The 18,898-nt window shown below is 39.8% G+C and overlaps 1 protein-coding gene across 8 annotated transcripts in view; it reads right to left on the bottom strand.

The window, feature by feature from the left end:
• Positions 1-18,898, bottom strand: part of LOC127570373 (tensin-3-like) — a 326,270-nt gene that overhangs the window by 136,975 nt on the left and 170,397 nt on the right. For 7 of the 8 annotated variants that reach the window (XM_052015880.1, XM_052015879.1, XM_052015884.1 and 4 more), the window contains one exon: positions 16,890-16,928. In XM_052015880.1, coding sequence (XP_051871840.1) covers positions 16,890-16,928 — 39 coding nt within the window. Of the gene's footprint in view, positions 1-2,386; positions 2,499-16,889; positions 16,929-18,898 lie in introns of those variants that run through there. The other variant, XM_052015886.1, reaches the window with a different exon arrangement.

An 18,898-nucleotide genomic window follows, 5' to 3' on the forward strand; every position in this document is an offset into this window, starting at 1 on the left:
TCAGGTCAGGTTTCCTTCAGGCATCTTTAAAGGCAGATGTCAGTCTCAGTGCAATCGTTATATAGCAGCACTTCTTTTCTTCCAGCATTAATCAGCACTGTGTCTTGAGATATGGTTCTATGGATGGCAATCTTCACAGACTCACCCTACTCATTCATCACATCTAGGAAATGAGCATTACCTGGCTATTCAGTTACTGGTAATGCTGCTGCTAATCTCAATTCTATCCTCCCATTTATTCTATATACTTATACATTTACCGGGAGCACTGGTCTGTGAACAAGTGCAGAAAGCCTGGTTAATTTTCTTAACCTCATATTAAGAGTTACTCAAGCTAACTGCTGTTGTTGACCTACTGGAGATTAACTGAGGAGATGAAAACTACAAACCCCCTTGCTTGCAATGACAATGTTGCATGTATTCAGTACATTTCAAAAAGTAAAGCTTACGAAGGTGCTTCACTAGAGCATTACAAAGCAAAATATGACACCAAGGATCATCAGGAGAAATCCAGGCAGATGTAAAGAAGATATATAGGTCTCAGCTATTCACAATAAAATCCCAGTGATTTCAGGAACTCCAATAATGGTTTTGCAAATTCTACCTCATTAGGCAGATCTATTGTGTATTCTGTAGGTTGTATTAGGATAGCAGTTATTCACTTTTACCTTTTAATACACAAACATAGCTCTAATATTTCATGGTCTACTTGAGTAAAGCTTACAATTGCAGAGAGCAACGGTATTTTTAAATGCGATCTCTGATGTACAAACCAGTCTGCCGCACAGTCATGGTGTGACATGAGCATTACTTCCTTCCTGTTTGTATGGTCATCCAATTTGTATAAGAAAAAAGTAATGACTAGAAGCACCCAACCTAAATTTATCATGACTGCCTCTTTCTTGTTGTTCTATCATCAAAACTGGGTGGTCTGAGCTGTCACGGTGTGGAGCACAAGGGCAATGTTGCATATAGTATAGATTTTAAATGCGTAATGTTAAAATTAGTTCAAAAATAGAGAAGAGAAAATACTGGGGTTATAGCCTATTGCTTCTACTTTCTCAGAATATTTTGAGAGATTAATCTCGGAATTCATCCTCATTTTGAAAGCAATAAATACATACAAAACTGTACAGAACACACAGTACAATACACACAGTACAGAATCAGCAGCTGTATTCCAAGTCTAAAATTAGATTCCATCTAAGTCAACAAAGAACGATCAAAAAAGCCTAGGTTTGTACGCATGACGCTGTTTTTTTTAAGGAGTGTTAAAGTGATGAAGGATTGATTATTTCTGGAATGGAGCACATTTACAAACATGACTAGATCAAATCATGCCACTTTGGAAATGTGATCAGTCACTTGCAGTCACAAATGGCACATGCCACAGAGGTGATGTTTCTACATCAGGCACACACAAACAATGCCATTCTCTGTGTCAAAATCAGGTCACCTTGTTCTGATGTGTACCTGTTGGTCAATCTCAGAATAACATGTCTAACAGCGCTCCTCTCGAAACAGATGCCATACCAGGGCTGAGAACCCCACTTACATTGGTTCCCTTTTTCAGCTCTTCTCCTTCAGGACTCTTCCCATCCCAGACTTCCACCCACAGATCACTGACCTCAACCCCTCCCTGATCCTGTGAGCCTCGGTCACTGCCGAATTGTGCTGTGGTGGGCTTACACTAAAACAGTCACTGGTGCACCATGCAATGACCCTTTAGTACACTTCCCATGGAAACAATGTATTTTAAAGGTCACTGGGTCTGAATTGTTTGCAATTTACTGCCACAGGATATTCCTTCAAAACTTTCACCATTAAGTATTTGCCCAGTTTCATGTTTCCTAACAGTCTGTGATGAAACTGCCTCCAGATCCACATTTACAATTCATTAAACATGTGATGACTATAAATTTCAAATTATGAATAAAACCAAAAACAGGGAGACTGTATTATTGAAAATGTGTCTGATTTTATCGATGTTCCTGGGTGATTAGATACAGGAAAAATTCAAAAACAGCCAGCAAAAATAGCAAGAAAATAATAGCAGCTTGAAACCAAGACTGTAAGTTATAACACTTAATGGTATAAGTTTTCCAAAATTAAAAATATACATAAATATAGAACAAAGCATCTTGAATATGTTGCATTAACAAAAACTCGAACAAACATAATCTATTTTCAGCTTTCCTCCCTGGTGGCTTCAAAGACTTCTTAATCAAACCGTAGTCATGTACTCAGTGATTAATTGGGCACATTTGCCCAAGGCGAAGTTTTCCCACTCCACACAAAAGTACTGATAACGTTATCAAACAGCTCAATTTCTCTGAAAGCAGCTGATTTACTTCACAGTTGTATTTTTCTAAACATTCATACTAACCTGACATCAGTCAAACATGGTCCTTGTAAATCATCGAGCTAATTTCCATTCCTGCAAGTTTTCTTCCAGCAAAATAAGTTGATGTTAAAGCAGTCTAATCATGTATCTTGCAAATGCTCTTGCTGGCTGCTACATAACCCTCAGGGTTCCCTTTTCTGCGATTGTGAAATGCCATCATTTCCACGACTTCTCCTGAAGCCCAACCTACTAAGAAACTTTGTTCATTCCATGTGACTACAACATTTGTTCCCTTTCTTTCCTGAACGTGGGAGTACATTTTAAGAAGCAAACATGGCCCTCTGAGACTCCACCAACATTGCTGACTGGTGAGAGATGAACTGGCTGACCTGAAAAAAGAAGTGGGGACCAAACTAGATTCAAAAATTGACAGCCTTTCTTCCAGACTCTCATACCAGCTGACATTGCAAGAAAAAGTTAACTCCTCAGGTAATATTCAACTCATTTTCAAGTATGCCATCATCAGCCTTGCCCCTCAAACCATCTTGAGTAACTCTGTCAATACAAACTACTGCACCATCTCCTTTTCTTCTCAACACTCTTGAATAGGATATGGCTTCACAAATCCATCCCACTTTATCCACTTAGATTTCCCTCCTGTCCACAGAATCAAAATGCCTACTGTCATACGCAAAATCTTTTGTAACCATGACTATGATACACTTTCCCTACTCATCTTCTCTTCAGCATTTTAAATTGAACCAGATCATCTTCCTTCGCTGTTGCAGGCGTTATTGGATTACCTGGCTGCCGCTCATGACTAAGAAGACAGCGGGCCTTAATCCATCCGCTCTCTGCGGTGGTCACAGAGAACATCAAGACACTATTACAAAGATCAAGGATTACCCCAAAGTCCTATCAATATTAATATTCCAGTGTTGTAAAATAACCAATTATCTGGCCACTATCACTTTTGTGCTAGTGGAAGCTTGTTGTGCACAAATCGGATGCCACATTTCCCAGATGCAACAGTCACCACTCACTGAACGCATATTGATGAGACACTCCAAATGGGGTGTGAAAATCATTAAATAAATAGATGTTTTTGGTGTGCTGCTTACCCAAGAGCCATCGGTGGGCACCTTACCTGTCTAAATATGGTCAGAAAATCTCCTGCAAGGGCTTCCTGTCTCAACTCTTAGGCCATTACTTCTGAGTTCCCGGAAGGACCTACCCTTGACTCCTCCGATTACTTGCATGGAACTTACTTCTTGTGACATCATTGCCAAGGAATGGTGCCATGTTCAGCATGTGCACTGGTGACGTCTGGTTTGAATTCTCCACCACCTCTCTTCACCCCTCTGTTGTCTTACTGGCATCAGATTCCTTATGTGACACTAGCCTTGCAGACATTGTAATTTCCTCTGATAAAACACAAGGACTCCTGAAAATGTTGCCTTGGATCACCACTACCATACTTTTCCACAGCTACTAATGCATTCCCTTGACAACTGCTTCAAACTGAAACAAGATGTTCAGTATCTCTGCATTGTAGTTGATGTGCAGCTGAGCTTCTAAACCTACATTTCCTCCAGAGGAACTACATGTATCCGTTAACTTAACGGCGGCCTGCCTCCACCAACGACTCAAGTTACCCGTTGCCTTTTTATCTTCAGACTCAACTCTTCTGTCACTCTATTGGTCAGCTTCCTGGCATCTATTTGTATGCTGATAATAATCTGCTTGCTCCAAGCTGCATTCATCCATCTCCCCTGGGTTTGCTGACCAATACTCAAGCAGCTCAATACCATGCACGAGAAACCAGTTTTCTTTCTGTGCTGTCTGTCCCCCAACAGTCCTTAAGGCAATTACTTTCTGATTCAGATCAAATCTGATTCAGATGTTTTATCTCTTCACTAACATTGCCTATCTGCTGGGCATTTCCCATCAAACCCCCCCCTTCCCCACAAACCTCCCCCCACCACCATGCTTCTTGTCTTCTTTCCTTTCCTAGCCTTTTTTTCCTCTCTCTTCTTACCCATCCCCGAGTGGATCAGCTCTTACCTCCTCCCCTGCACCCGCCTGTCACTATCTCTTACCTACATCTACCTATCACCACCCTGTGCCCACCCCACCTCCCCTCTTTTGTTCACGTGTTATTGCTCTGCTTTTCCCTCCTATATATTGGGCTTCCCCTTTTCCTATCTTCAGTCCTGAAGAAGGGTCCTGACCTGAAACGTTGACCGCCTGCTTTTCTCCACGGATGCTGCCTGGCCTGCTGAGTTCCTCCAGCATCACCGTGTTTTTCATCTAGATTCCAGCATCTGCAGTCCTTTGTTTCTCAGGCATTTCCTAAACACTCTGATTTGCATTTCATGGTTTTAGAATGTTCTTTTGTTTTCTCCCTCTTCGCTCTCATTAACCTATCAATTAGATGGCTTCATTTGTAGTTTATCCCCATAGCACACTTTGGGGTCACCCTATCAGAGATATTCCCTTTGTCATATCCATCCTCCCCCACCTCCCTGCAATTTGAATCTAACGTGTTTTCTCTCTTTCTCAGCTCTGACACAAGGTCTTCAAGTTGAAATGTTAATTCTGTTTCTCTTTCCACAGATGCTGCCTGACTTGCTGAGTATTCCCAGCATTTTCTGTTTTTACTCAACTTAGCGTCATCCATAAACACTGATAACAACTGCCCATCTTTCTAAGCACCAGAAACTCATATGACATAAAGCTGAGGTCCAGTACGAATCCCTACAGTGCTCATCATGGAGAACATCAGAAGCCTTTATCCAAACTAATTTCCCACATCCCAATTAATTAACAACCCATGTCACAAAGATACCTCCATTTTTGTGCTTCTTGTGATAATCCTGTGTAAGAACCTTTTTAAAATGTCTTCTAAAAATCCATAGAGACTTCATTTATCATATTTGGAAATGGAAAATTATACATACTTTTTAATCAATTCATATACAATTGATACATTAGATTTAAGAGAATGTGATGATAAATTCTGAATAAATATATAAAGCTGGAGTCATTCATGTCTACTATGCCAAATTGAGGTTTGCTGTTCATTTATTTTCTAATAACAATGATTGTGGCAGGTAAGTTTTAAAAGAATTAGTAAAAGGATATTTTAGATTAAAGCAATTCAAAAAATGTCATTCAACTTTATTTGATCATCCAGTTTACAAGAGCGGTTAGAAAAAAATTATCTTGGAAAGTTCTTTCTGTCAGAGTGTGCCATGTAGGTTAAGCTCTTAAACAATAAATAATATTTTATTTTACAAGATTTAAATAGGAGGAAAATGAAACATTGAGAAATAAAGTCAGCAGCACAATTGCCAGATTGCTGACAGCAGTGTGAACTCAGGGTCACATCAGCAGTTTCAGGAAGAGAAAGTTCAGACCAAAATCCCAGCGAGGCAAAAAAAACCCTGGATTTCACCATTCATCCAAATTTAAATCAGTTGATTCTAGTTCCTTACAACTCATTTGACCAGACATACTGGAAGTAGCATGATCTTAGAAGAACTGAGATCCGATAAGGCAACTACAAATTTCAGTCATTAATGATACTAAGCTTTTACTTTCCTTGTTGCTGTCAGAACATTAACTAGCCACTAACTGTCCTGCAAATATAAAATTGTATTGAAAACATTTCTGATTCTGAAACTAAACACAACACGAAGAATGAGCTGTTGCTAGATAACCCCATGAAGTTCTTATGACGTGACAAAAAGGCTCAATACGCGGAAGACTTTATTCAATAGTTGAAAAAGCAAAAGAATGGCAGATGCTGGAAATCTGAAATAAAAATAAAATGCCAGAAAATAGTCAGTAGGTCAGGCAGCATCCATGGAGAGAAAACATTTCTGATCAATAACCCTTCATCCTGAAAAACAAGTTGATTTTCAGTTGCAGGGGCAGAGGGGGAAGGAGTGAGCTGCAGTGACCAAGGGCAATGTCTTTGATAGAGTAGAGACCAAGGTTATCCACGTGACACAATGATTTTAGCACCACCTGGTTACAGATGAATCAGGGCAATGAGAGAGAGAAAACAAAAACAAAAGAACATGCTAGAAAACACAACGGTTGCTGAAAACATAGAAAAATAGAAAAAGTACAGCACAGAATCAGGCCCTCTGCCCCACCATATCTAAGCTGAAACTAGTTCCATCTGCCTGCACATGGTCCATATCCCTCTATTCCATAACTGTTCATGTGTCTGTCTAAATACCTCTTAAACATTGCTATCTTATCTGCTTCCATCACCACCCCTGGCAGCGTGTTCCAGGCACCTACCACTCCGTGTCAAAAAATTCAGCTCGCACATCTCCTTGAAACTTTCTCCCTCTCACCTTGAGGCTAGTATTTGACATTTCCACCCTGGGAAAAAGGCTCTATCTACCCCGTCCATGCCTCTCATCATTTTATACAGTTCTATCAGCTTGCCCCTCAGCCTCTGACACAATAGAGAACAACAAATCCAAGTTTGTCCAACATCTCCTTATAGCAGGGACACTCCAATCCAGGCAGCATCCTGGTGAACTACTTCTACACCCTCTCCTAAGCCTCCACATCCTTCCTATACTGCGATGACCAGAACTGCACCCAATACTCCAAATATGGCCAAAGTTTTACATAGCTACAACATGACTTGCCAACTTTTATACTCAACACTTCGACCAATGAAGGCAAGTATGCCATACATCTTCCTTACCACCCTATCTACCTGTGTTGCCACTTTCAGGGAGCTATGGACTTCCACCCCAAGATCCCTCTGTACATCAGTGCTTGTCAGGTTCCTGTTATTTATCGTGTACTTTCTTCTTGTATTTGACCTCCCAAAATGCAACACTTCACAACTGACCAGATTAATCTCCATCTGTCATTATTCTACTCAAGTTTCCAGCTGTATCCTTTGCCAACCTTCCTCACTATCCACCACTTAACTAATTTACATCTGGTTATCTACATACTTACTAATCAGACCACCTACAGGTGGCCCTTCTCTCAACTAAGTTTCTGTAATGGCTACAATATCGTAGTTTCATGTATTAATCCAGGTTCTAACCTCAGCTGTTTTACCTGTTTAACTCAGTGTACTAAAATAAATATACTTTAGACCATCATTTCTGCCATGTTCATTATCCTGTCCCTGCCTGCTTCTGCTATTGGACTTACTTGACTTAACCTCTACTTTCTCCTCAATCATTCAACCTGCTGACCTACTGCTCTGGTTCCCACTCCTCTACCGCACTAGTTTAAACCCTCCTGAATAGCACTTGTAAACCTCACTGCAAGGATACTGGTGCCCCTCCAGCTTAGATGCAACCCGTCCATCTTGCTCTGGAAGAGATTCTAATGATCCAGGTATCTGAGGCACCCCTGCCCCCACCCCACCGTCCTACACCAGCTCTTTGGCCGAGCATTCAACTCTACTATTTTCTTATCTGGCTTCACTAGCATGTGGCACAGGAAGTAATCCCGAAATTACTAACCTGGAGGTCCTGCTTTTTAATTTTCTATCTAACCCCAAAATTCTGTATGCAGGACCTCATCTCTCTTCCTGCCTGTGTTATTAGTACTAAAATAAACCACGGCCTTTGGCTGCTCACCCTCCCCTTTCAGAATGTACTGTGCCCACTAAGAGACATCCTGGGCCCTGGCACCAGGGAGACAACACACCATCCTGGAGTCTCACTCGCAACCAGTGAAATGCTCATCAGTGCCCCTGACGATGGAGTCCCCTGTATCTACCACTCACCTGAACTTTGACCTTCTCTGCTGTACAACAGAGCCATTTGTGGTGGCACTGATCTGACTGCAGCTGTTGCTATCCCCAACAATATCCAAAACGGTATGCTAATTAAAGAGGGGAATAGACACAGAGGTCTCCTGTACTACCTGTCTTCCCCTCCTGGTGGTCAGCCATCCATGGTGTGACCACATCCTTGGAAGTCCGATCTACAACACTCTACCTCCTGTATGCTCCTCAGCGAGTCCAGCTGTCACTTCAACTGGTCCGTGCAGTCTGAGAGGAGCTGCAGCCGTACACAGTTCCTGTAAATGTAGGCGTCACTGACACATGACCTCTCCCTGATCTACCACATTTCAAAGGAGGAGCATACCAGTGACCGCCATTTCTACCTCTCAAGCTATTACTGGCTTAAAGAAAGAAAGAAAAGGAAAGACCTTACCTCGACTCACCTTGCCACCACTCAGTCTCCTCACCAAAGCCTCACTTGTCAAAGCCACTTAGACCTCAGCAACTCTCATAATGGCCCGAGGCAAAAGAGGATAACTGGAAATGCCCAGTAGATCAGGAAGCAAGTATGGAGAGAGAAACGTTAAGTTAATGTTACAGATGGCTGATTTCACGTCAGCACTGGCCAGTTCTCACACAAGCAGGAAAGGCTGGTTATCTGAAACTGTTGAAATCAATATTTAGTCCGAAGGACTACAATGTGCCTGGATGAAAGATGACATGCTGTTCCCTGAGCTTACAATGGATTTTATTGGAACAGTTTAGGATGCCACAGACAGTGGTTGGAATGGGAAGTAGGGTGAAGAATTAAAGTATCAGGCAACTGGAAGTTTAGGGTACTCAATGCACTTCAGGAGGTGAATGAGTGTTTTATGTGAGTGCAATACAGATACACCAAGACCCAATTTAAAACTATATAAAAAAAATCAAAACAGGTTCCACAGACTAAGATTATATCCTCTTGAGCACAAAAGATTGATATAATTACTTGCCAGGATGGATGAAGAGAAACTATTGGCTTTTGGACAAGGAGGTGTGTGTGGGAGCTCAGTACAAGGGGTCATAACATTAACATTTTGATTGTTTACGGGTGTTGCTATGAAATACCTTCATATTAACTGTTAAGCTAACCTGAAACTTTCACTGTCAAGCTGCCACCAAATGTAGGTCAATCAAAGGGGACTATGAAATTAATAATCAAGTCTCTGGAACCCAGGATGACAAATGAAGGTCAGAAGCAAATTAGCCATGATCTAAATGAAAAATGCATCAGCCAAGGAGCTGACTCACTTTCTCCTCCTTTTATAGATATGTGACGCCATGAAAGTTCTCAAATGCATTTAAAAATATTCTAGACTTTAGTCATATGTTATTACTGCTCTCTTGAAGTATGTGCATATGACAAATGTTTTCTTCATGACCTACTCTGCAAGAGACTGATGGTCAGCTCCTGTGTAACACAGTGTACAGGTGACCCCCGCATTAAGGCCATTCGGGTAATGAAAATTCGCCCCAACAGAATTCACAAATCACTATCCAAAAATTTGAAATACAGAATAAAATTTGTTCTCATGGAAGTTGAATGAAAACAAAGTAAATAAATCAACACAAAATTTATTTCTTTTCAATTCGCGTTGCTTGATGCATGCGCAGATGACGTGGCTTTGCATTACGGAAAATTACAATACAGCCGTTTTCTAGGAAAACAAGCCCCCGACCCCTTCCCCCTTAGTGCAGGATTTGCCTGTGCTGTTTTATACTGTGAAAGCATGCACATCAGGCATTAAGATTGACACTCTCTGAAAACTCTTTTAAACAAGAGTAACGGAAACTCTTTTATCCAGTTAATTTGGATTAGCTATGAACTCAAATGTCAGCAGGGTATCTAAACCAATGCCCCACCTGGAACTTTTCTCAACCACCCTCCCCTCTTAATAACAAACAGAAAATGATTACTGAATAGAAAGCCCCATTAATAATTACCACTGGCACACCTACAATGCAATGTTAAATATTTCTTATTTATGCAATAAAACATAAATATATTGCATCTCTACTTCTCACAAGTGTTCCTTCTGTTGCGCTGGAGGTAGGAAGGTCCAATGTGCTCTGCAGCCATTTAAACAAATAGATCCGAAAAGGAACAAAAACGTGTAATAAAATTTATTAAGTAAAAGTTGTTGTTTTATCCATATGGAATTGTTTGGCATGATAAATTAAGGGGTTTGATTACTGATACAGTCATTTTTCTTTGCCTTAGTCAACAACTGTGCAAATCTACTGAACCTGTTGCTTTCAGTTTGCAGCTACACTACGAACCGCAAAGTCAAACTTCAGTTCGGCTTTTTATCAAAAGGAAAACATTTTAAATTGATCTGAAATCACATGGCTAATTATGCCCAACTATAGGGAGTGCTTGCTAATGAAAGAATTACAACCTTAGGTTTATGAAATACAGTGTTTACTTATTTTATCTACTGGTAAAAATTCAGAACACGTGCTTCTTTGTTGCCATCTGGACTTCGGACAGATAAAAGGCAACAAAGATGGGCAATGAAGTTCAGTTTCACAGGAAATATTATAGTGGATAGGGAATTGAAAATAACAACTATCTTCCTCTACACAAACATACTATTATGAGCTGAGAAGTAATTTTAATCACCAGTTCTGATTGCATGTTTGTCCTTATGTTTGATTTGATTAAATTATCCACCTGGAAGCAATTGTAAACCAGTTTTGAAGGTTACTTGTGACTTAAAGCAAAATTACAGAAATAAATACGTGCAGCAAATAGCTATGGTATGGAAAACATTCGAACGGGACCTACCATTACACTAACATAAAAGTAGCAGTCTTTTTATGTGTTGCATTTGTTTGTTGTGAAATCCTGACATTTGAATTTTTCTTTTGCCCTGGTACTCACTCATTCAGAGCATGAGTGTCAGTTACGTATCAAAACAAGAGTTCCTGAGATCTATCAGTTGCATGGCAATATGCATTGATACACCATAGGATAGGCAAACTTTGTACTGAAAGCTGCTTGGATGTGAACACTTATAGAGCTCACTTTGAAGCAGAGTCTGCTGACTTTAGATGCCATTTCTCAAATATCTGTTACTAATTTTGATTTTTTAAAAAAAAGTAGTTAAATAATGAGTTCAAATCACGAGTTTAACTTACTACCCAAATGAATAATTTGTTCCAAAAAATGATTCTGTTCTGTAATGACTACTTACTAGAGCACTGCAGCCACGAAGTCAGACCACTTAAAAAGAAATACCAAAGGATGGGTGTGTTCTTTCAAATACTTTCAACGTATTGCCATGCTTTTGATACTACGATAGTCCTTTATAAAAAACTTTCCTTCCCCTGAATTCCTTGCTGGAGTTTAGTATCAGGACACTTGCTCATTCACCACATCATTAGCCAAATAAGTGAATGTTAATAAGCTACTCAGACCTGGGGACATTTACTCTCCAAACATACATGCACGTTTACTTCCCAGCTGAAGTCCTAAGTAGTAAACAGAAAGAGTTCCTGGCTTTAATCAGCTAACAACTGAGATCTAAATAAGATCTAAGACTTTATCTGGGGCAAGGTAGTGACAAAGTGGATCAGTTACCAGACTTGAATCCAGAAGCCTGACCAACAATCCAGAGGCCAGTAATCCCACTTTAGCAGCTCTGGAATTTAAATTCAATTAAGCAAAGAATTTAGAATTAAATGAAACTGTCTTCAGTAACAAACAAAACTGTAAATTATGGTGAAAGCCCAACTGGCTCACTCATACCCTGACATGTAGGAAGTCTGGCCTGTTTGTGACTCCAGATTGACAGCTTTGTGATTGACTCTTAGATGCCCTCTAAGCCACTCAGTGGCATCAAAACAGGTATGTAACAGCAGTGGTTCACAGCATCCCTGAAGTACAATTAGGGATCGGCAATCTCCAAATTGGAAAAAAAATCTTCACTGTACAACCATGTACCAAACGAATCTTTCAGAGACCTGCAAGAAGTAACCTTCTACAAGCAACAATATTTTACAGTGTCAAATAAACAGGTTTGCTCACCTTTGGTTCCATTTATGGAATCCATTTGAAGTGTCTTGTTAAACATTAAGATGGTAGAGTAGCCCGAGGGCTAGTATATTTTTAGTAAAATTAAGGTACTTAAAAGTTTTACCAGCGTAACAATCACAAGTGAATTATAGGTGGTGCATATAAAGGAGAAAATACTTGGATTTTCTAAATTGCTACTTCTTTGCAAGTATGAGGTATTTCATACTCTCAGCATGGAGCAAGAAAAAACAATATGTGTTTAATGTTAACAAAAAATGTAACCAAAAAGAATTAGCAAAGAACAGTCAAAACCAACCCGATTCTGGGTACTGATATTTCTTTAATAAGACAACAATCATATAAACGAGAATCAGGAAATTAATGATATTGATTACAATCTTTCTTACAATAAAAATGGTGGTAGTATCAGAATTCTAAAGGCAAAGCTGTCAAGAAAATATTATACCCCAAATTAAAGAGACTGGGCTGCTTTTCAAAGGAACTGTCTTTGTTTTTTCTTTTAAATCAGGTCATCCACACTCCAGAATATAAAGCAGGAAATGGGGTTTTGATCTTTCCATCACTTTGAACACCCTTCACTCGCTTGTAATTGTTCTGGACCCACCCTTTTTTTTTATAAATACTTCCACCATCATGAATTGTCTTAATTTTGCTTTCTTATTCAACTTGAGTATTCAAATGTCTACCAAAGCAGAAGTAGTTCAATAGGGTGGTGCCCCAAAGGCAGTCATAACTATATTAAAAGTCAGCTATTTTTAAATCATTAGTAGAGCTTTCTGCCAGATTATATATGCACTCAAGTCCAGCTTCACTAGTGTGAGAACTTATTTAAATGGAAAACCAAACCTTTCAAGTAGAAATGGATCAATATATGTGGAAGATTTCATAGAACCAGGGGAAAGATATCAAAGCAGTGATAGATAATACTTTTAAACTGTTCTAGAGCCAGATAGTTTCTTTCTGTGGTATAATATTCTGTGATCACTTGATCAACATTTATTAATGTGCACTTACCAGCAAATACAGCTCTTTAAAGTCCCTACTTTTTGCTCAGGAGGGCGCTGCATCTATACAAGTGGAGTACATTTTCTCTGCTCCACAAAGGTTATAGGCTGAAGAGAAAAATTAATTTACCTCACAGAACAGTAATTCTGGACTCAACGGCAGCTTGTAAGGGACAAATGTTCAATAAAAATGTCTTCACTGGATATTGGAGGTGGGAAAGTATATAAACTGCAGTAATATTATCATGCAATAACAAGGGGCTCTCGCAAGCGCTCAGCTTGAGAACTAAGACCACATTCACAACATATGTATGTTTTTTTTTAAACCCAATTTTCTCCAATACGTTCATTTCTAATTTTGAAGGAACTACTGACCCTAATTAAGGGTCATTCGCATCATGACTGTTATTCTTTAAATGAATGATATAAAAACACTAACATGTTAAAAAAGTGATCTCTAGTGAGAAGCTAGTTCATCACAAGCCTGGCTGTGAGCCACAATATCCATTTCCTTAGGGTGCTCTGAAAAGTCTAAATTGTACAAGTACGTTTCAAGAAGGTGAAATACAAGCAGAAAACACTACAAATACACATCAGGTCAGGCAGAATCTGTAGGAAGAGAAAAAGAGTTGGAGACCCTTTGTCAGAATAATAATGTCAGATGCATGCATTTATGGGAGGAGAAATCGTTAATTCTTCAAGAAACTCATTTAAATTAGTCAGACAGGATCTCCCACCAATGAAGGCTTGCTGACTATCTCTGATAAATCCCTGCCTTTCCAAGTGCACATTAACCCTGTCCCTCAGGAATTTTCCAAAAACTTTCCACCATCGACATGAGACTCACAAGTACAAGAATTAAACATGATCCCCACATTACAGGGGGATGTGCATTCCTAGAAAACAGCCCATATCATGATTTTCCATAAGTCAAAGCCATGCCATCAATGCTTGCGTCAAGTAAAACAAGTTGAGAAAAAAAATTGTGTTGATTTAGTTGCTTTATTTCCCCCACATAAACTCCATGAGAGCAAATTTTATTCCATATCTGAAATTTCTGGGTAGCAACTTGTGAATTCTGTCAGGGCGAATTTTCATAACCCAAATGACCATACCTCCGGGGGTCACCTGTACCTGGCTTCCTCCTGCTGCTCTTCTTTTTGTCCTCCAGCCATCTAGCACCTCACCTGTGGTTACTGAAGACTTATAAATCTGTGCAGCAGGGCCCCAGCAATCTCTTCCCTTGCCTCCCATGGCAGCTGGGGATACATCTCATCAGGTCCTGGGCATTCATCCACTTTTATACCTGCTAAGACATCTAAAATACCCTCTTTTTTATATTGACATGTTCCAGAATATCTCCTCTCCCTCCCCACTACTGAAATCTCCAACAACAGTGTCTTTGTCCTAAGTGAAAACAAGTATTCATTTAAGACCTCTCTCATGTCCTCTGACTCCATATACAGATTGACCCTTGGGCCCTAACCATTCCCCAATTACCCTCATGCCCTTAGTGTATGCACCAAATGCCATGGGACTTTCCTCATTCTTGTCTGCCAATGATATTTCGTGGCCCCTCTTTGCCTTCTTGAATTCTCTTGTTAAGTTCCCCCTCCCCTCCTCCACAACTGTATACTCCTGAAGGACCTCTGCCTGTTTTCAGTACTCCATACTTGCCGTACATTTACTTTATCAAACCCTCGCTATCCATTGACAGGGTTCCTTGTATTTGCCTTCCTTCATCTTTCACCTTATGTTGGCTCTGAACTCTCACTCTCTCATTTTTAAAAGACTCCTACTTGTTGGATGTAGCTTCACCTGCAAGTAGCTGCTCCTAGTCTACTTCTGCCAGGTCCTGTCTTATGATATTCAGATCAGCCTTCCCCAATTCTGATACTTAATTTCCAGATCACCTTCATCCCTTTCCACAACCATCTTGAAGTTATGGTCTATATCCCCAAAATGCTCTCCCACAAATACTTCAAGTATTCATCTGGCTTCTTTCCCTAAGATGAAGTTCAGTACTGCCCCTTCTCTGGAAGGACTATCAAGTATACTGGTGCAGAAAACTCTCCTGGATGCACCTTAAAAATTCCACTCTCTCCAAACCTTTCAGACTAAGGCAATCCAGTTAATACTGGAGAAATTGAAATCCCTTAATACTATAACCCCATTGCTCTTACACCTCTCTGTGATATGCCTACATATCTGTTCCTTCCGTCCATTGACTGTTGGGAGGCCTGTAAAATAACCCTCTACTAGCTGAGTGTGTGTAGCATTCTCTATTCGCATTTGAGATTTTTGACCAAATTTCCACAGAAAGGATTTGGAGATGATATACCTACAATTGGAGTGCTTTAAATTGAAGTTAAAACTATTTTAAGATAAGGCACCTTAAAATTGTCCTTCTCTCACTAATTTTGTTTTGGTCCATGACTTTGTGTCTGCGTGTAGGGAAGGCACGATATGCAGATCAGATCAGAAGGAGGCACTGTTGTTACAGATCTGGGTTGGACACACCTGAGCACAAGAGGTTCACAGCATATGAGAGTTAACAACTTTACAGAAACTCAAGCAGAAATCAGAGGAAGACCCAAAAATAATTACAGATTATTAATGACTCGGTGCGCTAGAAAAATCCCACACCATCATTGAAAACCCAGCACAAGCAGAAGGCATACGCTGTCTTTATTCTAAAGGTGAAAGCTGATCCATGTTAAGTAGTTGAAGCCATTTTTTAGTGAAATTCCAGAGCTTTCAGGTGTTGGAAGCATTTGAAAATGGCTTAGTGATAAATATTTTTACTTATAACCTTGAGCTCAAAAGTACAGGCACTGAAAGTGTTATTGCACTCAATCAGCAGTCACAACATGCAGCAAAATATACAAGTCACGTAGAAACCATTTATTAATCACCATTCAGTCATGGGATAATGTTGCAGCATTGAACTAAAATTTGTAATCAGACTGTTTAAAGAGGGATCACTTTAACTCTCAAGATCTCTTTATAAAAGAGAACTCTGGTGAGGGGGTTGGGGAAGGGCTTAAGATAAGTCCACTTCCAATTCTGTTCCATGATTAACCACAAAATAATTGACTATCTGTTCCACAGGTGAAAGGCCACATAAGTTACATAAATGGTGCTTCAGGCTGAACCCAGTACTAATAAACAGAAAACCAGAACACAAAATGATGTCTTTCTCACTGGGGATTTATATGGTCCCGCAGGCATATGCTGCTCCTTAACGTGCATTATGTCTCAGTATGTCAACCAAACAATGTTTTCATTCATCCAGATTCAACTTTAAAGACTAAGGCCCATTAGTTCCCTGGACTCCAAACTGCTATTTAAGAAAACGGTGACATTCTAACGATCAGTTGACAAATGTGAACTTTAATACTGGCACATGGCCAACAAACATGTTTGCTTCTCTCTCACTGTACTCACCTTTCCAACCACGTGACAAATTCAGTCCAAGGTCCTCACACATAGCAATCCACAATCCAAAATTTGTAGTCAGAGCACATTTAGCCAACCACTCCTATATTCTTTCAGCTAATTAACAGAATAAAGCAATACTGCTATTAAGTGTTGTTTAATGTTTTCCATTTCAGTGATTGGAGCCCCTGTCATTTGTTCATAGAATTACCATGAGAAACAGCAATGGCACTAAAAACTACTTACCAGCTCATAGTTGACTGGTGGCAAACATGGTGTAACTACCTGGAAAGAAAACCAAACCAGATTTAATTTCGATTTTAAGGTGATGAAATAACACATTCAGAACAATTCCATTTTAAAAATGTGAGCATCTCAAAAATTGAGAGAAAAAGATGATACTTCTACCATTTTTTTTAAAAAAGGCAACATATTAACCAGATTGCAGCAGCACATTCTTTAAGGAACACTACCCACTGCTTGATAAAAGTCATTGTGCAACTAAGCCAGAGCAAACTAACAAGGTAAATACACACCCAGTGGATAGTTCCAAACTATCCCATTTGTGCTCTTCTACACATTCAGCAAATCCTTACTCCAGACGTGGCATGAATTTGAACTTTTAACAACTAATATTGGTCAACGTTTCATTTAAGAGGAAAAACGCTTCTCTCCGTGCTTAATAGCTGCAACAGACTCGGTGTTCTGAAATGACCCATGAACACCATGGATCTTTACATTTCCCAGAAGATGATATGCCTGCATCAAACATAATGCTTTCAGCACTTTCTTTATTTTTTTTAAACATGCTGTTTTTTTTATTTTGAATACTTTTGGGATGAATGCTCCTTGTCCCTAGTTTTGACTAATATAACAGAAGGTATAAATGATGAATATTTATTGTCTTGATGATTACTGCATCATGATATATACAGTTTTCTGGATAGTTATTACAGAAAAACAAAGGGCAGCGCTGTGGCACAGCTAGTAGAGCTGCAACCTCAGTTCCAGCAATGCGGGCTCAATCCTGACCTCGGGTGCTGTCTATGTGGAGATTGCACATTCTCCCTGGCGCTCTGCTTTCCTCCCACATCCACAAAGGTGTGCGGGTAGGTAGTTTAAATAGCCACTAGTGTGTAGGTGAGTGGTGGAATATCGGGAGAGCTGATGGGAATGTGGGGAGAATAAAAGGAGATTAGTGTAGCCATAGTGTAAATGGGGAGTCGATGGTCGGTGCAGACCCAGGGGCCTGTTTCCATGCTCTATGACCCTCAACCATCTTATAATATTACATGAAGCTTTTAGTATTTTCTTACAAATGTGACCTTGGAAAAGCTACACGTTGGTCACCATGTGTTGCTGTGTGAAAATCGAGATTTTTTTTTCCCTGCACCATATCAACGCACATTACAAAATGAGAGGTTTGGTCTCAGAACTAGCAGTGTTCACTTTAAAGAAGATGATGTTAAATGTTATGACCATCATTGATTTTCTTGGCCAAATAAAGTCAATTCAATTGGATAAGTTACCACAGTAATGGCATTTGAACTCCCAACCTCCAGTTGTTAGTACAGTACCATAAACCGCTATACAGCAGTATCCCTTGGACTGATAACAATGCTGTACAACAACAGTACAATGAGTATCTAAGGAGGGGGTTGACTGGAATTCAATCACATGGTTCAGATGGTTTTCTCATAACCAGGTATACAACTTGACTGATTGCAACTCTATATCACTCACACCTTCAAAAAAATATGGCCAAGAAATTGCTCTCAAACCTTCATACATGACCCAGCCTGAGACTCCCAGGAAATGCCAGTCTTCTCCATCCCTTCAAGTGGACATTAATGCTTGACCACGACCTGTTGGTCTCACAGACTTAACATGCACTTTACTCAGTTCAGTTTACTTGCATATTTATCAAAGCTCAATTTTTAAAAGGGTGCCACTGAGTATCATTTATCAAGTATATCAGCAGCTGTCATAGTTAACATTTGGAAACATGTTCAACTACCAGAGTGATTAGTTTGAACACCGAAGACTCAAAGAAAAAGGTAGCAATTAAAATGCCAACAAATTAAATAAACATACAGGAAAAGTTCTTCCACTGATTGAGGAATCACTTAAATTGAGCATGTATTCCTCTGCAAATAACTTGTTCTAGCCACAGCGAGTTACTCAGTACCTAAATACAGAGAACACGATGTGACCCAACAACGGCTTCCCCCACCCTCCTCCCCCACAATGTATAT

This window comes from Pristis pectinata, chromosome 5 (assembly GCF_009764475.1).
Source record: "Pristis pectinata isolate sPriPec2 chromosome 5, sPriPec2.1.pri, whole genome shotgun sequence".
In the NCBI taxonomy this organism is placed as follows: Eukaryota; Metazoa; Chordata; class Chondrichthyes; order Rhinopristiformes; family Pristidae; genus Pristis; species Pristis pectinata.